Raw genomic sequence first — 24,382 nt, 5'->3', positions numbered from 1 at the left:
CTTTTATCTGTAAAATTGTAACACAGAAAACTTCTTGACAACTGGTTTCAAGACTGGTTGTGTGAGTTTCCAGAGCACATGGTCATCCTCATATTGTTATTTCCATAAATTTGGAAAGGGATTCTTGCTCAAATACACATCTCTTGATTGCTTACTGATGCTCTACCAGGGGCCCAGCCTTCAGTTCTGCAGTTGAGCCTGGTACCAAGTAAGCTTTCAATAGATTAGGCCAACAGGCAACTACTATTGATGGATGGCATTACTCAAATTTCTGCAGAGACACAAGGACAATTCCTGACAAAATGCAGTGTAGTGGGAACCTGAAGTGGGTAGAGGGGAGGGGGTTCCACTAATCAGTAAACTGACTACAGAAAAGAAGGGTTGTCATCAAGATACATGATTTCTTCACGATATAGAGGTGACCCATCTTTGCTTTTTTTGGAATTTTCTCAAAGCCCCCGCTTTTATGAGGCATATGTTTACTGATTTGAATGGATTTTATCATTAGCAAAATAGAGCAGTTACATGATCTGAGCTGTATCAGCAGAAACTCCATCTTATAAACTGCCAAAGGGCATTGACCACTTTCTTTATTCTTACCCTGATCTATTTCTCTTTTAAAACTCAGATAAAAAATCCCATTTCCCAGAAAGCTGCCTCACAGGCTCCCAGTGTGCCTGTTCATATCTAACACACAGCATTTGCCTCCCTCTCTGTTATCGTGGACTTGCCTTGTTGTGTGCCCCATCAGACTGTAAGCTTCTTGAGCACACGGGAAAAAATGCATCATTCAGTTCAACCACAGTCTAATTTCCTAGGTAGAAAGTTGTTTATTGAATAAATCTTTTTATTAATATGACAGATAAGAAAAAAATATTTGATTGTAGGAATTGGGTTAGCTACAACACAACATGGAGAAGTCTCAGAAACTTAAGTGTCTAGTAACATACTTTAAAACCTTGAATCTGTTTTTTTCTGAATTAAGTGCTTTATAGTATTTTTCTCAGAGTTCCTGGTTTATAACATATGCATGATGAGCTTGCAGCAGATCTATCTCATAACAGAACCTGGATGAACTTTTGTGCAATAATCGAAAATACTGAATATGGTGACTTCTGAAACAAACACCAAGTCACCAGAGAAGTATGCGGTTGAGGGGAACTGGAAGCTAAATAACCTGCCTGTGTGGATACCTTTCCCTTGAGATGGTGGCTACTGGAAGCCAGAGACAGACCTTTCAACAAGATTAAAGAGATGCTATTAATTGCTATCGATCATGGGTCAACAAATTAAATTGCATCTGCAACTGCATCTCTGGAAGGTCTAAATGAGAAATGCAGTTAATGGGTCTGGCTGACCCAATGTTGTGATTAATTAAAAAGGGAATGCAACCAAAAAAAAAAAAAAAAAAAAACAAAGGCAAAGAAATACATAATGGGAGAAGGGTGGACAACCTTAAAAATCTCAAGTTGAAAGCCTTTCCCAGGACCTAAGTTGTCGTTTAACTCTATATATTCTGGGGAAAAAAATGAAAAACAGAAGGCCACAGTGAACAGCTAAATAAGTATTTTTTTGAATTTCTGGAATTCTGGTGAGCAACAATATGAAAAAGAAACCAACATTTTGTATTCCGAAGGAGCAAGTGAGGGAAGAGGTGCTGGAAACTTATAAGCAGTTTGTGTCACAATATGCAGATAAATTGTTTCACTATCATGTGAGATTAATATTTGCCACATACCAATGAAAGAATTCGGTTATTCTTGCCATTCCAAATTTGACCTCCATTTCAAAAATACCTTGAAAAAAATATGACCAGTGGTAAACTTTGGCTATTCAAATCGCTTTTATTCAAACCAAGATACAAAAAGTGTTGACAAATAGTAACAGGGTGGGCTGCCCCAAAGACTACTTTTTATCTGAAGTTGACTCTGAATATCTGATATATTGCCAGTATCTTCAGCATAATGTCCTAAAATATCATGAGCCACCCCTAGGTAAAGCGTAAGTTGCATATTTTTGATGGTGGTTTTATTAGCGTCAATGTCTTAATCACCTGGGCTAGAAAATGTGACTGTTTTAATTCTTGAGCTCCCATTTGATCCTCCATAAGGTCCTTTTGTTCCAGCTGGTCTGTTTTGAGTCTTTCCACTCCCAGAACAGACCCTCATTCTTCTTCCTGGACTTTTGTGATTACCTCCCTCAGTGTTTCCACCTCTCTCTCCCTGGGCCCCAAAGCATCCTTCACTATAACAGATTTGTTTTTAAAATACAAATACGGCCACGTCACCCTGTTATTTGATGTTGATTAATCAATAGTATCAACAAAAACCAAGTTGGATTTTCTTGGCAAAATCTTCCAGGTCTTAACAATTGAGTTTTCTTCCAAGACACAATCTCCCACTGTATGCCCCCATCTCTAGCCTTACACTATAAGCACGCCTGACTGCTTCTCACACTCCAAATACTCTGTACTCTATTCATTTTTTGTTGCTCTGTAATATCATTCTCTTAAATATCTGCCCAAATTGTATCTAACTGACAAGATCCAAATCCAATATCACCTTATCCATGAGATCTCCTTTCTGATACCATAAATCTTAATAATGATAGCTTCTTGTGCTAGGCCCTATTCTAAACTATTTTATGGGTAGTATTCTGTTTAATATTTAACAACCCTCTGATATAAAAGCTGGTTCTGCCTCTTTCTAATCATGGAAGCCTGAGAAAATCAAAAAACCTCTCTGAACTTCAGTGTTGCAGTCTTCAAAATGGGATTACCAGTCCATAATTTCATGGTGGTTATGAGGATGGTTGACTAATGAATGAAAATTACTGTCTTGTGTGAAGTAACCAGTACAGTGTCTGCCACTCAGAAGGGGCTCAATAAATGGTCTCTGAACTTTATATCCAAATTCTTCTCCAATCCTGCCCAACTCACAAAATTATTTAGGAGGTTTTAAAACTAAAACTTTATTCTAGAAATGTAGTTTTTTGAAAGTATCCCTACTCAAAACCAGGTTGTAATGTGAGTACTGGGACTACTGAAATTGGAGTTTGGGCTTCAAACAGTTAGGAGTTCAAGATTCTAAAAAATTAAGAAAGCCATCATATCATTAGCACAACTGAAAATATTTGGAATGTAAAGCAAATTTTGAGTTTCTAAAATTAAGTGAAAGAAATTCATTCAACTCAATCTATTTAACTCTCATGAAAGATACTATGGCGCTAGCTGTGTTTTGTTTCATCAAAATAACAACATGCCTTCTAGGTGTACAAGGTTGATTAGGGAGAATCAAGTGTTCGTAGTAGACAGTACAGTTTGAGGCTCACTGATAATGGTGTCACCCCAATTTAAGGTATAAGTCCCTTATGAATTTGATAAGGTACAGGTGAGATTGCTGGCTCAGAGATAGCATTTTGTCTTTCAAACTCATAAAAATACCTTTATTTAAAAGAGTAATATTCCCAACATAAAACCTAAAATAACAAGAAACCCAGGACTCTGTCTCAGTTCATAGCTTTCTCCTCTATACTTTGAGGTGTCCTCTCCATAAGACTTGAATCTGAATTGAACTGTAAACAGTCATGTAAAATGGACATACAGAGTAGAGAATTTCTCTCTATTTTGACATGCAAGAAAGTCTAATCTTGTTTTAAGAAAATGATAGTGGAGTTGGGGTGTGTATGCTTGTGTGTGGGAATGCCATGCTGATGTTTTCTCAGTGGTTGCCCTTTTTTTTCTTCCTCCAACAATGCAGAAGATGATGGCAATTCATAAAATATTGTTCAGTTTTGCTCTGCATTAAGCAATGTGTTTGTCTCAAGAAGAAGAAAAATAACAGTTTACTTTTACTCTCTAAGGAGAGCTTACATACACATCAAAGGCACTGTCTTCTGCATTCTGGTCATCAGCAACAATTCTTGCTCCAGGGCTCTTTGACCCTTGGAGGTCAGTTGGTAGAAAGCCTCTTGCCCTGCTGTTTCCCTGCTCAGTCTAGAAAGAAGTTTACCATGGAGCTTTAAGAAACACAAATGCTCGAAGAACAATAAACTAAGGACTCTGTCAGAATTCATAGCTGAACTTAGGAGGCAAAACAACCACATCCAAAATTATGGACTGTTTGAATCATGCAAACATCTCTTCTCTCTCATATTTTAGAAAATCTAAGAAGTTTTAATATGGATTAAATATTAAATGATACTAAGGATTTATTTTGTTAGGTTTAATAAAATAATGTATAACAATATGGTCTTGTAAGAAAATGTCACTTTTCTTAGATGATTACTGCAAATTGTAAGGGTAAAATCATACGATGCTTGATATTTGGTTAAAATAACTTAAGAGGGATTGGGCACAGTAGCTCACACTTGTAATCCCAGCACATTGGGAGGCCACAGCAAGCAGATTTCTTGAGCCCAGGAGTTTGAGACCAGCCTGGGCAACGTGGCGAAACCCTATCTCTACAAAAAAATTAGCCGAGCCTGATATATCTGTAGCCCTAGCTACTTGAGAGGCTGAGGTGGGAGGATCATCTGAGCCAGGGAGGTCAAGGCTGCAGTGAGCTGTATCGCACCGCTGCACTACAGCCTGTGTGATTGAGTGAGACCCTGTCTCAAAAAAAAAAAAAAAAAAAAAAAAAAGACTTAAGGGGGGTAAAGAATAAATGAAGTATTATATGGAGGGCATTATGTTAAGTGAAATAAGCCATACCAGAATGAAAACTACTGCATGATCTCACTGTTATATGCAAGCTTATTAGATTCTTGATTTGTAATTTAGGAATAACATTACCTCTTTAAAGGGGTTGCATGAGAATTAAGTGTGATGATATAAGTAAATTTCAAGTCATAGTCTCTGGCATGTAAGCGTTAAATGAACTGTAGGTAGTAGCATTGGTTATTTAATAAACATTTGTTGGATTGTTAAAAAAATTCACAAAATCTTGATCACTGTTGAATCTGGGCAATGGGTAAATGGAGGTTCTTTATACTATTTTCTTTATATATGTTTGAAAACTTTTATAATAAAGAATTCCTGCTTTGCTACTTCCTAGCCTGTGACTTTGGGCAAAGCATTTAGCCTCTTTATATTCCGGTTTCCTCAAGAACAAAGCAGAAATGACAAGAGTTCCTCTCTCATAGGTGTGCTGTATGCATTGAATACAATCCTGTGGGTGCAGAGCTTAGTACGGGGCCTGGCTCAGAGCCAGCACTCAATAATTATAGATTACCATTAGCATAGTATATGGATCTGGGGTCAGGAAAAGACTTTTCCTATCACTTACCCTGTCACTGCTGGCTTATTTGAGCCTCCTCTCGGATCCCCAAGTCAGCAATGCCTTGCGTTATGAAAAATGAAAATGTGTGCAGGCAAATGCAAAAGCTAATGCTTCATTCTAATGGAATACAGCTCTAATGACACATGTACTTTCAAATGATTGAAGTAACCGAGAATTAGTCATTAAATAATGAGGGTAGGGAGAAAGGAGAAATGTGGGAAGGAAAATATACCACAAACAATGTTTGCTGGTTAACACACTTTATATTTAACAAAATAATTTTTTAATAATATATTCTTTTACACATCAAATATTGTTGCTAGAATCCCCTTTTTACAGTTTAGTGTTTAGGTTTTTTTTTTTTCTCACTAGTTTTCAGGCACGCCATTTTTCAAAGATTTTAGAAACTGAATCGTTTTTAATAGGCATCAGCTGACAAACAAGATGTTGATCCCTTATTTTAACATAGCTGTCGTTAAAGCCGAGAACCAAAGGCGGAGGAGATATAGGAGTACAGAGATGACAGTGTGGCTGCAAACAAAGACTTCACAAGAAACAAACAACAGATGAGACCAGAGCTCTGTTGTTCAGAGTCTGGAAAGAATTTCTCAATGACCTGGGTAGAAGGAAGTTGTAAAATGTTTATCAGTTTATGAGAAATTGTCACAGTATAGGTTCATCTCTCCCTAAAGGGGGAAAAATGTCAGTGCTACAAAATCTTAAAGGAAACAGCCTGTAGTGAAACTTTGAGAAAAAGAAAATCCAACAACAACAAAACCAACCATAAAAATCCCTCTCTCTAGCTGGTTATCAGAGGCCACAGAACAGCCTGCTTTCTGCAAACTCTCTGAAGAGAGATCCTTAATGGATGTCCCATTCAATTCTAGTAAATTCTTGCTGTGACTCTCGCTGTGCCAATACTTTGATGCAAAATTTCTGCACTTCAGCTTCCCAGTTGCACTCTCTTTCTGTTTTCTAAAAAAGGACATAGTAACTCCTTAATAATAGATAAGGTACTATGCTGCATGGCTCTATTAATGATATTTTCTGAGTTTCAAACCTTATTCCTGTCATTTATTATTATTATTTCTTTCCAAGAGTGTGGATTTTTGAAGTTGGCAACAGGCAACCTCGGGGCAAAGAAAGCTCTATAATACATCTCTGTCTAGACACAAGCTGAAGTGTGGGATGCCTTTACTTTTGAGTGCAGACATAAATCATGCAGCATTGCTCATGAATGATTCATGACTGTCTATATGATGTATCCGTGGTGGCAACTGAAAGGCACCAACCTTGCTGCAAATTGGTGTTCTAAGGGAAGGTGGCTTGATGCTCTTCCTCGGGATGGTGCCGGCATGGCTATTTGTATCGTAACGCAAGCACAGTGTGCATAAGAATGTCAGGTCTGACTCGTCAGCACGTTAATTTTGGAAATGACAACTCTTTCTTGATGACAGGAGATGCTTCCAGGGAGGAGAGGCTGACAATTTTAAATGAAAAACCAGTTGACAAGACTCAAAAAATGTTTCCTGAGGGTGGGCCTATAGCACTAAAAGCCTCACTCTCTATGGAGAAGACTGACCCCTTGGAAATGCTGACTGTGTATGTCCCATAGGGATCAGAAGCTCACAAAAGCCACAGGTGCTGCTAGAGCTTGCCTAGTGTGTCCCCTGCCCGAAACCACTCTATACCGATTATTCTAGACCACTGGTTCTCAACCAGGTGAAATTAGGCCCCTCACTCCCACTCCTTAGGGACATTAGGCAATGTCTGGAGAAATTTGGTTGTCACCAGCTGCTGGGTTGTTGCTAGTGGATAGAGGCCAGAGATGGTGCTAAACATCCTAAAAGCACACAGGACAGCCCCCACCAACGAATAATGATCTGGCCCCAAATGTCAATCCTACTAAGATTGAGACACCTTGCTCTAGAATATGGCACTCCACAGGAGCTATGGCAAAGCCCAGGTTGGGGGAGCAGAAAAAGAAAGAACATTGATAATAAAGACAACTGTAAAGTCTCTTCAAGGACCCTATCAGATCTGTGCCAGGGTTTTTAGGGCAGGAGCATGGAATAAGAGACTAACTATGCCATGTGGTTTCAGAATTGTTAATTTTGCACTTGAATCGAGGTGGCGTCAGATACCCTGTGTGTTTTGTTTTTTCTGTTACTATACTAGCAGCATTACCAGGGCAACCTGGAGACTCTTCAAAGGTTCACTTTAATTTTTCAGTATCTAATATATACATTTTAAAAAATGTTCAACAAATGGAATTGTATTGTGCAAGACTCACTCTACCCTAATCTTTAATTTAAATCAGCACTTGAGGTGGAAAGAGTGTCCTGAATCTGTGTTTCAGACATAGGGCTGAGTGGTTGTTACTACAACATGGCAAACACAGTCCCGAACCACAAAAACTGCCAGTGTGTACTACTGACTTTTAGCCAAATCTGAACTCAAAAGCCAGAGATGTTCCTAAGGATTTGGATTCACAGTGGGTTTTCTCACCCTGGTTCTGGTATTTATATTGCCTGATGACAGTGAGTTTAGAGTGTGTTTAGCTACAAACCAAACTCGAATTTCACATCATGAAAAAGTCTGATGATTAATGCTACAATTTTAAAGATCTGTCTCTCTTTGGATTCTTTAGTTGAGCTCATGGTGTTCTTTACGTAATAGATTTTGATTGACAGTTTCGAGGTTTTCCATATGAAATGTGTGGTTTGTAAGAATTCAATTGTGAGCCCCCACGTAATGGACAAAGTACTTGTTCCCAACCCTGTCCAGCAATAGGCCCGTCTATGTGCCCACCCCTCTTTCCTTAGTCTACAGGGCATGATTCACCCTAGGGGAGCAATTGACTGGATGCTCTTGTGTTTCCCAGCTCGGGAAAGATCTTTCCCCTGACATTCCTTTACCAAACTTTTTTTTTGACACAACTCAAAACTTTACTGTGCAGTCAAATTTAGCCGCTTAGACTCTAAGAGTGAAAAAACAAATATTACAGGAGAACAATGCCATGTACAATGTACAGAAGAGTAAAAATGAAGTAAACCAGGGGACAGTGAGCTGGTAGGTCAGAGGCATTACCAGGGAAGGAGCCTGTGCAAGGCTATTTCTTTCTTTTTGTTCCAGCAATCCAGTCGTCAAGTCACCATCAAGCATTGGTAAATACAAAAGCGATTTAGATAGCTATATACTATATATATTTTATATAGCAAGAGAGAAAGAGAGAAATTTCCTCTTAGGAAAATATTCACTTTTGTCAACCCTAGAAAGTTTTGCTGGTGACCCTGTTGTAGCTGGCAGGAGTTTGTTTGTTTTGTTTTGTGTTAAACATGTGCAGTGTTGAAGCCATAGCATCCTTTCCTAAGAACTCATCATTGGGTGGAAGTTTGTCCTACACAGTCTGCTTGCCTTGGCATTCACGTTTTGAACACTGAGCAGGCTTCCACCAGTCCCCGTTGTGACAGTGACAGATGTTACATTCGTCCACTTTCACTTCAATGCCAGCTGGAATTATCGTCGTTCCTGCAAAGCAGTTTGGACCTGAAACACACAGATACATTGATTAGTTGATTAAATCTGAGAGGCTCCCTTTCTCCCCACCATCCAAACCCAAGCCCCAAAGCCATAAATGAGTAAGTCAGACTACTCTACTGACTTATCATCAAGGAATTTTCTAGCCATCTCCTTGAAATTCGAACTTGCAACTCTGCTACCTTTTGCACACAGCTCATATTTCCCGTGTATATCGTGAACTTAAATGAAAAGAGACAATCTTCAAAAAAAATCGTATTTTCTGCTTCCTGAGTACATGCAGTTTTCTAAATTTAGGTTCTGTGGGTTAAACTGTATTTGTTTTGTCCTCTGAGGTGTAAAGGCTGCCAGCGTATGCTCTGAAACACGAGGGAGGGCTGACGTGGTCTGCCTCAGATGGTGGCACCCGTGGCCTGTCCTTCTCTTTTCCTGTGGTGGGTATGAGACAATAAACTCGCTCGTTCCCCAGTTTCAGTGCCTCCCCAGCCCAGTTCCTGGAATCCCCAGCTTGTTTCTTGATAACAATGAATAATTCATGACCAGATGATTTATTCATGTCCTGAACAAGCTTTGTTAGAGGTTCATTTGATTTTTATAAATGGACTTCCTTTAATCTGCTGGCTCTTTTTTTTTTTTTTTTAAAGAATGACCCAAAATGGTGGGCTTTTGAAAGTCAGCAGGAATTTTATTTTACTTTTTGACATTCAAAAGCCTTATTGAAAATGTCCCCTGCTCATTATAGATGAATGTTGAAAAAATTCACCAATTTCAGGTTTTTAAAAATTTTTCTGTCTTTCCCTCCTTTTTCTTACTTTCCCCTTATTTTCTTGCATTTTTTGACCTTCCCAACGTAGGAATATCAGTGTTCAGTGTTAGTTGTTGTTACTATAGTTTCCAAATTCAAATGGAAAAAAAAATTGCTTCCCAAAGTGCACTGGATTATAGTAGGGTGGTACAAATTGTTCTTTCTTTGAAGCAATTTGGTATTAAGTCTCTGAGGTACACATTTGGGTAAAGAGAGAGAATGTTGAGTTGTGTCTACCAGTGATTTATTAACCTGGCATTGTTGGCCGCTCACCATAACCACTACAAAGTAACATGGCAACGCATATCAGTATCAGTGCCCTACTTTCACTTTCTTACCCCCTTGATAAGCAAGACTGTCTTTACCATCAAATAAACGAAATCTGGGGCTATGTGTAGTTCCGCTTCATACTTGGAGTCTTGCTTTTTATAAAATTATAATTAATTACAACATATACTTATCAACCCAAGGCTATTCAATATGTTATGGTTTTAATTGCCCATTGTTTCAGAGCTCCCAGACCTCAATAGTGCATACACTTACCAGTGGTGGAGTTCCTATGCCTTTCTTCACTCTGTAACACAAACACTTGGCATGTGCTCAAGCATGAAGAGCCATGCAGAGCAGGAGGGAAATAAGGGTCAGCTCTGACAAACAGCTAGCAAGCTGTCAGCCTTCACCCAGAAGGGTGCTTCTTGTTCATTTTGTTGTTGTCGTTGTTGTTTTTGAGATGGAGTCTCACTCTGTCACCTAGACTGGAGTGCAGTGGTGCAATCTTGGCTCACTGCAACTTCTGCCTCCAGGACTCGAGCAATTCTCCTGCCTCAGCCTCCCAGGTAGCTGGGACTACAGGCATGCGCCATCACGCCTGGCTAATTTTTTGTATTTTTAGTAGAGATGAGGTTTCACCATGTTGGGCAGACTGGTCTTTAATTCCTGACCTCAGGCGATCCACCTGCCTTGGCCTACCAAAGTGCTGGGATTACAGGTGTGAGCCACCACGCCTGGCCTTGTTCTGATTCTATGATTCTAAGCCACTGGCCATCCTTATTGCTGATTATTTAAGGGCTACAATATTAATTCCATAGGTCTTGGGATTTAAGTCATTGTTTGATAGATTGGACTGCCTTTGGGTCTACAGCTCCCTGGGAAAATTCAACACTAAACCATGAATTTGTTCTGGACTCAGAACTGAGGGAGTCTTCAGAGAACTTGGCAGAGAGGTTTTTGCAGAATGTAGCTCATTCTCCTGGGGCCGTTGTTGACAGACCTCTCTCAGCCCAGCCAGTTCTAGGCCAAACAGGGTCTTGCCAGGGCCAACCTAGCTTTAATAATCATACTAGAGTGAACTACCACCCATTTGCCTGGAGTCAAACCGGAGGAGGCAGTGGTTCCTCTTGCCACCTGTCCCCTTGTAACCAAGTCTTTTTACCCCAATTGTACACTTCTAACTTTTCCACATGGGAAAATAAAATTCTAAATAGTGGTTTTAAAAGAAGTCCCTGAACCAGGCAAGATATTATCCAGTAAGAGTTTTCCCCGCTTCTTGAGAAGATTTGGATATTCGACAGTCAGAAGAATCTTAACCGTGTGAGCGTGCGTGTGTGTGTGTGTGTGTGTGTGTGTGTGTGTATGTGTAGAGACATGCTACTGGCTCACCGGAGGCTGGATAATATCAGTGGCACAATAAGAGAAACAGGCAGGGAGGAATCTTTGTGAAAAGAGAATTCTTACAAATTTCTATGCTTATCCTGAAGGGATATTTTACTAGAGCTCTGGTTTTCATATCCACCCCTTTCTGCATATGCTGGTATCATACTACGGTCAGTGTGTATTTGACTAACCTGTATACACCATTTCTTAAGAGTCGTTTAGAATTTGCTGCACTCTCAGCTCAAGAAATATTAATGACTGTATATTGATTGACAGAATGCAAAGAAAGATCTTTGCACGTGCCAGGCCTAACCAAAGGCACTTCTGTAAATCATATGGTAAGCTCTTACCTCTACCTGATGGCCAGAGGTATTTTACAGAATCAAAAATTCCTGTTTGATCTCATTAGCTTTAGTAGTACAGTGATTTTTTATTAGTACCCTTCTGAGAACCTTAGGTGTAACTACAGAAGTCTCAAGTTTGCTGTTAATAGTCTTATCTGCTTAAAAGTAATTTAGATAATTGTCAAGCAGAATGGTTGGCACTATTTAAAAATGATTCTGGTTTTAGCCCTTCTTCCTTAATAGTGGTGACAGTAAATGCAAATTTGCTTTGAGCATATGAAAGCCCACCATGAGTTCTTTACATAGGAAGTCTACCCTTCTATCTACTGTCTACCTTGTATTTGGGGACTGATTTCTTTTTGTCTTGGTCGAAATAAGGGAATACGTTTCTTAAAAGAGTGAATTCAATGGCAAAGCAACATATTTTAATGCAGAGGATTTGGAGAGACTCCAGAGGGGAGCAATGAAAATGATTAAACTGAAGGCTGGCAAATAGGACCTCTGAGAAAAGGTTAAGGGGATTGGAATTATTTAATCTAGAAAGAGAAGATGGAGGAATAACTCAATAACTCTCAAAGAATGAAGGCTTATTATGTAAAAAATGGTGACCAACTGTTCTCTCCTCCTTCTGGGGCCTAGAATAAGAGAAAATGGAGACATATTGATTCTCAATGGACTGAACACACTTACACATCATGTGAATTCTTCAGAGGACTGAGAACTGAATGTAGTAGTTGCCAGCAATGTGGTGAGGGCCTCTCTTTTAGTGATCTTTAAGAATATAGGAGGTAGGCTGGTTGTGGTGGCTTACACCTGTAATCCCAGCACTTTAGGAGGCTGAGGCAGGAGGATCACTTGAGCCCAGGAGTTTGAGACCAGCCTGGGCAACATAGTGAGACCTTGTCTCTACCAAAAACAGAAAGCCAGGAGTGGTGGTGTGCACCTGTTGTCCCAGATACTGGGGAGGCTGACTGGGGAGAATTGCTTGAGCCCAGGAGGTCGAGGCTGCAGTGAGCTAAGGTTGTGTCAGTGCACTCCAGCCTGGGCAATACAGGGAGCCCCTGAATCGAGAGAGAGAGAGAATGAATATGAATGAAAGAAAGAGAGAATATGAATGAAAGAATGTGAATGAAAGAATGAAAGAGAATGAGAGAGAATATCGGTCTTATCTGTCAGGTATGGTTTAAGTTGTCAGATCCTTGAAGACAGGAACTGAAGGTTTGTTATTTCTTATGGTCCAGGTCTACTACTGTGTCTGACAAATATTAGGAAAGTATAAATTTGTTTAACTGAATGAAATAGTATAAACTAGTTATATATTGGAAGTGAACTTATTTTCTGAACTTAGGAATCAGGCTTTATATGTCAAGCCTAGTGTTAGTATTAAATATATAGGAGTGTTTGATAATGAATGAAAACACATGGTGATAATTTCTTGAACATTTACTTCAAGCCAGGAATTTGTCTCGTTTAATTATTACAACAAACCACATAAAAAGTGCATGTTGTTATCTTCAGGACACTGAACCTCACAGATAAAAAGTAACTTGCCAGAAATCACACATCCAGGAAATGGCATCAATGGGATATGAATTCATATCTCTCTGAAACAGAGGATGCTTCTAATAGCCCAGGAAAAGAGACAGGTAGCTAGGAGTGCATTACTGTATTCCTTTGCCCGGATCCTGAGCTTCTGATCAGAATTTAGAAGTCTAGTTGGTTTTTGTGTTTGCATACTGAGGCAAGAAATTTGATGTGGCTAGAAACAAGTGAGATTGTTTTTCTATAGGTCTTGATCAGGTTTACTGGTTTTATATTGTGTATTTATATAGTCTTCAGAAAACATAATTTATTTTAAAACTAAAGGAAATTTCTCTTGGAGAAGATGCTTGGGCAGTTAGACTTCCCTTTTGACAGCAGTGAAGTTCTCACTGCTGCTGGACGTAGACCAACCAGAAAGCAGAATTAAAGTGGCCCATAACTCAGGAGACCTGGGAGGTTCTATGACTTATCAGCTCAAGTGCTCTGTAATCCCCACACAAATGGGGGCCTAAGTGGTCTAGTCTCAGGATTCATATTTGTGAAAATGTGATAAAATTGGAGATGGAATCTTTTACTGGGAGTTGGAGCTAGGAGCAAAGAGGAAAAGGTAGGAAAATTCACACATGAAAACTTTTTTTTTTTTTAAATGAAACACCTAAGTAATTTTCCCTGCCGGGCATGGTGGCTCACGCCTGTAATCCCAGCACTTTAGGAGGTCAAGGTGGGTGGATTGCTTGAGCTGGAGTTTGAGACCAGCCTGGGCAACATGGCAAAACCCCATCACTATGAAAAATGCAAAAAATTAGCTGGGCATGGTGGTGCACCCCTGCAGACCCAGCTACTTGGGAGGCTGAGGCAGAAGGATCTCTTGAGCCCAGGAAGTTGAGGCTACAGTGAATTAAGATCGCGCCATGGCATTCCAGCTTGGGTGACAAAGTGAGACCCTATCTCGAATAATAATAATTTTCCACATTCTGTTTTTCTTTGAGCACATATTTTGCACATCTATAAAATGAAAACTGGTTGGTAAACATTTTTCCACAGTAGGAATCATTCAAAAGAAATCTTACAAGGAAGAACAATATGAGAAATATATAACAGCAGAGTTGCTCTGGTGAGGTGGCTGTGGAGAGCCCAGGGCTCTATCCTTTCAGCCCCTTTTTATTCCATCTTCTCACCTCAACCTCCTCAAGATAGACCATAAAGCACCTTCCAGTGTATCTAGTAATCAGAGAAAAAGCATTTGAAATGATCTTTTCCAGTTTCAATCATCCAGGATTCTACAAAACCAGCAGAAAATTGAAGGGTCTCTGTCATATTTGTGGTATTAAGAGCTGAGCGTTTTTTTTTCCTGGTAAGCCCTGAAATTTCCCCATAAAAGGGTGCATAAAAATTGGATGGAAAAGGAAGTTGATAGCCACCCTAGTTACACCTCTTCCAGTCTGTGTTTACTTATGATGTTAAGCATTAAACATCACATGATTGCATTAAGGGGAGTAAATATATAACCTGAAATAAGTGCTCTAAAGGAGAGGATCACAGAGCTGTGGAAGGTTGTAGCAGAGAGCCTGACCTAGACTACGGAAAGGCTGGGTGTGTGTCGGGGTGCAGAGGAGGAGCCGTTGAGTGGCTGTAGAAGGCTAATGGGGTTGAAGTGATGAGTGAGGCATAACATGATGATGTCAGTGAAGTGGCCTGGAAGACAAGTTGGGACAGTTATGTACTGGAGCTGGTGCCTCATATTGGCTTGCGAGAGCAAATAGTTAACCCTTTAGGAATCTTATAACGTCGTTGACACTATTTTGATAGCTTGAAACTGGCCATGGTGGGTGTTTTTATGTCACCCAAATCAGAAAATGCTAAAATTAGGGTTTCTCCCTCTAGCCAGTTGTTAAATACTTTTGGACATATCCACTAGATTGGGGGCCTCGTTGGCCATGATAAAGCATTGGGAAGTCACTGAAGGATTTTATGTAGGTGTGTGTGTGTGTGTGTGTGTGTCTGTGTGTGTGTGTTACCATGAAATACAGACATTGATTTCATTAACTGCACCATGGTTGCTATATGATTGGTCCACAGAGCACTCATGGATGAAATAGACAGGAGCTGCCTTGATGGATGCAGGGCTCTTAAGATTGCAGACAAAGACTAGAGCCCTCACAGGCCCTGGAACTGTGTGATGGTAATGAAAACACATTCCTTTCTCCTTTGCTTTGAGGCATTGGAAGTATCTGCTGAAATGCTGGAGTAATATCAGATTAGTGTCAGCAATTAGCACATTGGCTTGAATTAGTTTATGAGATTATCCTTTATAAAGAGTAAAGTCCTAGGGGAAAAGCCCCTAGAAAAAATGTGCAGTTTGATCTGGGGGAGGGAGAAGAAAAGGGCTGGAGGGTGGAGGTAATTTCTAGGAGGACAACACAGTTGGGGTCCCTTAGGAGACCAGGGTCACATGCAATAGGATTAAGATACCAGGCTGTTGGGAGAAGAGGAGGATTCTATCTATTAAGCAACAAAACCAACCCTGGATAATTTAAGCAGAAAATACACTTATTAAAGGAAGTTGTAGCCACAGAATATTCAGAATAGCCAAGACAACCAAGCCTGGAGGCAACATAATCACCTGTTGTGAAAGGGACCACATGGGAGGTAATCAAATCATGGGAATGGGTCTTTCCTGTGCTGTTCTTGTGACAGTGAATAAGTCTCATGGGATCTCATGGTTTTAAAAAAGGGAGTTCCCCTACACAAGCTCTCTTGCTGGCTGCCATGTAAAATGTGACTTTGCTCCTCTTTCACCTTCTGCCATGATTGTGAGGCCTCCCCAGCCATGTGGAACTGTGAATCCATTAAACCTCTTTCCTTTTTACATTACCTAGTCTCGGGTATGTCTTTATTAGCAGTGTGAGAACAGACTAATACATAATAATATAAATATTCATTCCAAACAAGACTTCTAGAAGCAGTAGTGATGTGGCAATGAATAAGAGTTTTTGCCTTCAGGGAGTTGACATTTAAATGGGGTAAATCAGGCAAAATGCACAAAAACAAATTAACAGGACCATTTCAAGTCATGGAGGAGATAAAAATGACACATAGTCAAGGTCCTAGATCCAGAGTGGGAAACTAATGTTTATAGAACATATTCACTATATTGCTAAAAAGTGGTTATCATGATCTCCTTTCACAGGTGAGGAAAGTAAAGCTCAGAGAAATTAAGGGACTTGTTAAAGGGCAAAGAACTAAACAATAAGAGAGTTTAAATTTCAGCCCTCACATTCCGTTTCCTAGGTTGAGTACTTGAGAGAATTTATGTGCTAATATTTACTTCATAATCATATTTTCCTATTCCTGACTCCCCAGTTTTCTCTTGTAGGAAGCTCATACAAAATCCAGACTTAGTTGATAACATGCAATTTGGTTAACACTTTGAAGATTCTTTTCAAGAGCTTTTTATACGTGGCCTTATTTTCTCCTCATGAGTATTATTTTTTCTGTTTTACAGGTGAGACAATAAAACATAGAAATGTCAAGTGGCTTTCTCAAAGTCACACAGTTAATAAGTGCATGGGGTGGGATACAGCACCATTTTTTTCTGTGCTCCATCCCAGAAGTTCATCTTTCTGTGAGTTAGAACTACTTTTCATTTCCTCCAAGTTTTGATAGCACCTGGGATGATGCTGCTGTAGCAGAGGTAAAAGGCTATGATGTTTTAATTCTCTCTCTCTCTCTCTCTGTGTGTGTGTGTGTGTGTGTGTGTGTATGAAGGGGTGAATGGATGATAGGGGAAAGTCCAGCTACAAAATCCCCATGTGGGGCAGAGAAACAGCCTCTCGAGTAGCTCTATTCAATCTCTTCTCTAAACTGCAAAGCAAGATTTGCTCCTGTGAAGCACATATGGCCAGGAAGGCAATGTGGTTCTAGCAATTATCTTGGAAGGCAGCCAGGTTGTTACAGAGATCTGATCTTTCAGTACTAGATACCCTGCTCTGTTGTTTGTCGACCCAGATCCTTTTTAAAGCTGAGACTCCTACTTCCCAGAGACTAGGAAAGCCAGGCTGGTCAGGACCACTTTATTGATCTTTTATGATTTTAAATCCTCCTTGGAAACAACTTCATATTGCCTAATGCTCCTCTTTTGAGTATAGCAATTTTTGGCCTTGATTTGAAAATTTATTATTGACACTTAGTGTCTTTTAGAAATTGGCTGTAAATGATCTTTCTGATGCATAAATGAGGCAGGTTCCTATTGTGTAAAGCCATAAACATCCTATATTTATTTGGCAGAGCATCTAAATCATTGTTTCAGCAAATAGTAGGCTTGTAGGCCTTAGTCTGTGGGGTTGAATTGAGTTGGATTATGCCCTTTCTCTTCAATGATTTTAATTCTCTGCTTGGTGCAGTCTGATAGATGCTATTGTGCTATGAAAAATCAATTGGATTTCTGATCAGGTGTAGCCATTTTCATCTATTAAAATATTAGAAAAAATGTTTCTAAAAGCCAGTCATTAGAGCTGATTGCAGTTAAAATTGTACTAAGTGCCTTAAACCTTCTAGTATCATGCTCTGATGCCCTTTTGGTGCCTGGGAAGAGAGTGGTGATGAGATTGCTATTGCTGGAGGGAGCTTCCAGACCAAAGAATAGAGGGCCTCTACCTGATTTTACTCACTCATCCCTGTGTTACTTCCAAAACCTTTTTATTAGACCTAAAAACAAAAAGCTTCCTTAGATTAAGGTGGCAAGATTCAGGAAATATTGTTTTCTCTAAGGCTGCCTTAAAGGTGCCTATTAATCATTTTATTTGAAAATTCAGTATTGCTGAACTCCCACACAAATTTCAGTCTGAGAGCTCTAGAGAGTTTTCTGGCCCTTAAGTATGTAAGATTTATAGCCTGGTGTTCCAATTAAGTAAAATGCAAGGGCTGGCGTGAAGAGAGGAAGGACGTGGTCAAGCTGCACAATAGAAGTAAAGGTTGGCTGCTCTTTTTCTAATTTCAGGAAAATTCGCAGGCTCTGAGAACCTGGCATAGTTCGGGTCCTACGTTTGCCAGCTGTAGCTGTCTAGTCTCACATTCAGGAGGATGTTTGTGGTCAGAAAATGGTTTGATTTGCTGTGTTATAAAACATTTAATCTGCTTAGTTTTTGCTTTGAATGATGGAATAATCTCTCAGCCAAACTTCCCAAGCTGAAACAAGACTAACCCCACCTTGTTAGATCTTTTAATGATTTTCAAATCACTGTCCTATTTCTTCTCAGCAATCCTAAAAGTAGGTTGCATCGTTCCTGTAACACCCATTTTACAGCTGAGAACACTGTGGTTCAAAGAGATAGGAGTAAAAGGATAAAATTAGGACCCTGGAGCCAGACTGTCCACGTTTCAGTTCTGCTCCTACCATTTACTGGCTGCATGAACCCAATGTCAGCAGTCAAAAAGTGGGAATATTAATAAAGTGATAAAAGAATGTACTTTACAGTTTCCTTCCTTTTTGAAGGAACAAATGAATTCACATATGTAAAGCACTTAGAACAGTTCCTGTCACACAGTAGGGCACAAAAAAATGTTAAGTTGTTGCTATTTATGATTCTACTTATTGTTATTACCTGAGTTACAGTCTGTACTACTTTATAGAATCCAGGTCCTTTGATTTCTAATGTTTATTTAAAAAATGTCAAGACATCAATGAAGAAATTAATCTTGTTCATGTCATGAATAGTTTTTGCACAGTGAGAGGGCATATAGCAGTGAAATCTTTTCTATGTGGATTTTCTGTCTGCAAGAAGCAGGACGAATGAAAACATCTGAATAGACAGCACATCATTAGGTAGGGTCAGGGGAGGTATATTAGTCTGTTTCGGTTGTTGTCTGAGGAGGGAGTCATTAAGAAAATGAAAATGGTTTGCTGTGATTGCTAATGGTAAGTGCTTTCATTGGTTGAAAATAAAGGGCCCAGATGTGATGGGAGAAAGTCTAAGTTAAGGGATAACAAAGAGGTTGCAAGCTCAATAAAAGAGTAGGCAAAGATATTTATCTAAATATCTATCTTTCAATCTATTTATGTAGAGTGGTTTTTGAAGTTTGTTTTCTTATTCCTTGAAAAAATGTGAATGCCTGCCAGTCACAGAAATACTGAATTATGGTACCCTTCTCCATGGACTCTTCTGCAGTCACTAGAAAGAATGAAGTACAACTTCCAGCTGACTTGCAGGGATTTCCATGAGTTATTGTTGAATAAGAAAGTGATTATGCAGATAAGTGGGTATAATAGGATCCTATTTTAGTAAAACAAATGTAGACAAACTTTGGTGCATATTTGTATAGGATTATATGAGGATGGAAGGAAAACAAAGAAGCTAAAGAAGCATGAATACCAATGTTGGTAACACTGTCTCGCTAGGGAAAAGGGCTACTGATGAGGGAGGAGATGTGTAGGATAAAGGGGCAGCAGAAAAAACAAATTAAAAACTGCACCAAAATAGGGCATCATGACATATATTTGGTTCGGGGCATAAAAATAAAGAAATTCTGATATTGGCATGCATTTTTAAATCAATGCATACATTTAATGTTGTAGTGCTTCCTTTCTTTCCTTACAATCTATTATTAAAATGATAATGTATTTGGCAACCAGGCACATCTTAGAAGAGGAAATGTGCTGAAAGTCCCAGGAAGGCCAAACAAAGCCTTCAATACTCCCCGTTTCTTTGACAATAAAGTTCTAGTGCTGTGCTGCCTATTCAGTAGCCACTACCATGCGTGGCTGTGGAGAATTTGAAATGTGGCCCGTCTAACCTGAGATGTGCTGGAAATATAAAAAAAAACATCAATTTTTGTACCAGTACCATGCTGTTTTGGTTACTGTTGCCTTGTAGTATAGTTTGAAGTCCAGCAGTGTGATGCCACCAGCTTTGTTCTTTTTGTTTAGGATTGTCTTCCCTATACGAGCTCTTTTATGATTCCATATGAATTTTAAAATAGTTTCTTCTAATTCTGTGAAGCATGTTAATGGTTGTTTAATGGGTATAGCATTGAATCTATAGATTACTTTGGGTAGTGTGGACATTTTCACAATATTGATTCTTCCTATCCATGGGCGTGGAATGTTTTTTCATTTGTTTGTGTCCTCTCTGATTTCTCTGAGGAGTATTTTGTGGTTCTCCTTCAAGAGATCCTTCAGTTCCCTTGTTAGCTGTATTTCTAGGTATTTTATTCTCTTTGTGGCAATTGTGAATGGGAGTTCATTCATGATTTGGCTCTCTGCTTGTCTGTTGTTGGTGTATAGGAATGCTTGTGACTTCTACACGTTGATTTTAGTTGTTCATCAGCTTAAGGTTTTGGGCTGAGACAGTGGGGTTTTCTTAGATATAGGATCATGTCATCAGTGAACAAAGACAATTTGACTTCCTCTCTTGCTATTTGAATACACTTTATTTCTTTCTCTTGCCAGAATTCCCTGGCCAGAACTTCTAATACTATCTTAAATAGGAGTGGTGAGAGAGGTCATCCTTGTCTTGTACTGGTTTTCAAGGGGAGTGCTTCCAGCTTTTGCCCATTTAGTATAATATTGGCTGTGGGTTTGTCATAAATAGCTTTTATTATTTTGAGGTATGTTCCTTCAATACCTAGTTTATTGAGATTTTTAACATGAAGGGATGTTAATGGAACAGATTAGAGAACTCAGAAATAAGGCTTCACATTTAGAACCACTTGATTTTTTTTTTCTTTTTTTTTGAGACGGAGTCTCGCTCTGTCACCCAGGCTGGAGTGCAGTGGCAGGATCTCGGCTCATTGCAAGCTCCGCCTCCTGGGTTCATGCCATTCTCCTGCCTCAGCCTCCTGAGTAGCTGGGACTACAGGCGCCTGCCACCACGCCTGGCTAATTTTTTGTATTTTTAGTAGAGATGGGGTTTCACCGTGTTAGCCAGGATGGTCTTGATCTCCTGACCTTGTGATCCACCCGCCTCAGCCTCCCAAAGTGCTGGGATTACAGGCGTGCACCACTGCACCCGGCCTACAACCACTTGATCTTTTACAAACCTTACAAAAACAAGTAATGGGGAAAGGATTCCATATTTAATAAATGGTGCTGAAAGAATTGTCTCGCCATATGCAGAAAATTGAAACTGGACCCCTTCCTTACACCTATAGAAAAATTAACTCAAGATGGATTAAAGACTTAAATGTAAAACCCAAAACCATAAAAATCCTAGAAGAAAATATAGGCAATACCATTCAGGATGCAGGCAAGGGAAAGATTTCATGACAAAATAATCAAAAGCAGTTTCAACAAAAGCCAAAATTGACAAATGGGATCTAATTAAATTAAAGATCTTCTGTACAGCAAAACTATCATCAGAGCAAGCAGGCAACCTACAGAGTGGAAGAAAATTTTTGCAATCTACTCGTTGGACAAAGGTCTAATATCCAGAATCTACAAGGAACTTAAATTCACCAGAAAAAACAACCCCATTAAAAAGTGGGCAAATGACGTGAACAGACACTTCTCAAAAGAAGATAAGCAGAGAAAAGCTCAACATCACTGATAGTTAAAGAAATGCAAGTCAAAACCACAATGAGATGCCAACCATCTCATGCCAGTCAGAATGGCAATTATTAAAAAGTCAATTATTAAAAAGATGCTGGTGAGATAGGAACAGGTTTTACTTCTGTTGGTGGAAATGTAAATAAGTTTGACCACTGTGGAAGACGGTGTGCTGATTCCTCAAAGATCTAGAACCAGAAATACCATTTGGCCCAGCAATCCCATTACTGGGTATATACCCAAATAACGTAAATCATTCTGTTACAAAGATACATGCATGCGTATGTTCATTGCAGCACTATTCATGATAGCAAAGACAGGGATTCAACCTAAATGCCTATCAATGATAGATTGGATAAAGAAAATATGGTACATATACACAATGGAATACTATGCAGCCATTAAATGGAATGACATCACGTCTTTTGCAGGGAGATGGATAGAGCTGGAAGCCATTATCCTCAGCAAACTAACACAGGAACAGAAAACCAAACACTGCATGTTCTCACTTATAAGTGGGAGCTGAACAATGAGAACACATGGAGGGGAACAACACACACTGGGGCCTGTTGGGGGGTGTAGTTGGGGGAGGGGGAGCATCAGAAAAAGTAGCTAATAAATGCTGGGCTTAATACCTAGGTGATGAGTTGATAGGTGCAGCAAATCATTATGGCATATGTTTACCTATGTAACAAACCTGAATATTCTGCCTGTACATGTACCCCAGACCTTTAAAAATTAAAAAAAGAAAAACACATCAGATTTCAAAGACTTAGTGTGTCTTTGAACATAAGACAAAAAGGATGTAAAATAGCTCATTAATTTTTTATATCAATTACATGTTGAAAATATTTTTCATATATTAAGTTTAGATATATACATAAAATTATATATATGAAAAATTATATATATATAAAATTATATATGTGTGTGTGTGTGTATATATATATATATATAATTTTTTTTGAGATAGGGTATTACTCTGGTTGCCCAGGTTGAAGTGCTGTGGTGTGATCTTGTCTTACTGCAGCCTTGATCTCCCAGGCTCAGGTGATCCTCCCAGTTCAGCCTCCTGAGTAGCTGGGAGTATAGGCATATGCCACCACGCCTGGCTAATTTTTTGTATTTTTAGTAGAGACAAGATTTCGCCATGTTGCTCAGGCAACATGAACTCCTGGATTCGAGCAATTGGCCCATCTCAGCTTCCCAAAGTGCTGAACTTATAGGCATGAACTACCACGCCTGGCCAAATGTGTTCTTAAAATTAATTTTTTCTCTTTATTTTTACTTTATTAAAAATGTGGCTACTAGACACAAAAAATTACATGTGTGGCTCACATAGTGTTTCTACTAAATAGCACCAGCCTGGAAGAATTACGGAAGGATGAGATGACAGGTGGCCAAGAGGAAACCAATTTTTGTACAGTTTGGCAGGGAGGAATGCCAGGTGTAATGAACAAGGGCATCTCTTTACGATAGGAGTTTTCAAAGGGTGGGCGCTTGATCAACTGCATCCGTATCAGTGGGGATATCTTTGAAGGGCAAATTCTTCAGCCCCGTCAAACACCTAATGAATCAGCAACACTGGGTATGGGGCCCAGCAATCTGCCTTTTAACAAACATTCCAGATAAGTCTGACGCAGGCTAAAGTTTGAGAACCACTGCTTTAGAGTAAGGCAGTGCCTGGATGAAAACCCTAACATTGGGAACCAGGAAGAGAACATAGTCTGAGTTTTGGAAGAAGCTTCAAAATAGATGGAGCTTATCCAAAAGGCAATGAATTCAGCATGCTACAAGAACAGACTTTTAGCAAAGGGTCATTTCTGAGGAGAAATTCTGAGCAAGTACATGGTGGTTAAATGGTTCAATTACTTGCAAGTCTCAGCATCAGCCTTTGAGCTGTCATTATTGTGTTTCTTTGATAAGTGTGATTTTAGCCCACATGACAGCTTGAGAATGAAGGAGACGTGTGAAACTTGGCATTCGGAACCATTTTGGGTGCTTTAATGACCTCACTTACTGAAAAACAAGCCAGTTATCACTGGACAGAAAATAGTGTATATTTATCTTTGGGATTGAAACAGGTTAAAAAAATAGTGTTACTCAGTTTTGTCCAACTTTCATATAAAACATAAAATTTATTTAAGCAACAAACCTTCTACTTCTGACGATTAATTTAGTATCATCTTTGAAAACTGCCTAGTTCCTTGATGAAAAAATTTAAAACCTATTTTCACTTCATTAAAATGATATGCTTGATATGCATAACACACCACAATGGAAGTCATGTTCTCACTCAGGGAAAGGGACATGGGACATGGAGTACACTTGTCAACAAAGTGGAACATTACTACAGACAGACACGCCCACCCACCCACACACCACAACGAAGCAGAAAACTTCCTATTTTTATTCTCTGTGTTCAAAGACACAAAATGCCTTATAACTAAAAAAAGATGAGTAGGTTATTTCATTACTGGAACATACTACCAAAGATGCCCCGCTAACATTTCCATGGTTTTTATAGTAACACATTATTACACATGCTGTTGGTAAATTAAGCAACAAAGTGGCATTTTCTTTAATGCATAAACTAACTGGCTGTAGATAGCTAACAACTATCAAACAGAAATAATAAGATCAGTATAAATAAGAGTCCACAAAATGTATAATGAGG

The 24,382-nt window shown here is 39.2% G+C and overlaps 1 protein-coding gene across 1 annotated transcript in view; it reads right to left on the bottom strand.

Moving 5' to 3' along the window:
* Positions 1-5,522: 5,522 nt before the first annotated feature.
* Positions 5,523-24,382, bottom strand: part of VWC2L (von Willebrand factor C domain containing 2 like) — a 167,721-nt gene continuing 148,861 nt past the window's right edge. Inside the window, exon 4 of the mRNA XM_526017.9 lies at positions 5,523-8,828. Coding sequence (XP_526017.1) covers positions 8,680-8,828 — 149 coding nt within the window. The 3' untranslated portion in view covers positions 5,523-8,679. The remainder of the gene's footprint in view (positions 8,829-24,382) is intronic.

Source organism: Pan troglodytes, chromosome 13 (genome assembly GCF_028858775.2).
Source record: "Pan troglodytes isolate AG18354 chromosome 13, NHGRI_mPanTro3-v2.0_pri, whole genome shotgun sequence".
In the NCBI taxonomy this organism is placed as follows: domain Eukaryota; kingdom Metazoa; phylum Chordata; class Mammalia; order Primates; family Hominidae; genus Pan; species Pan troglodytes.
The sequence above is the reverse complement of the archived record's forward strand: the minus strand, read 5'-3'. Positions and strand labels throughout refer to the sequence as shown.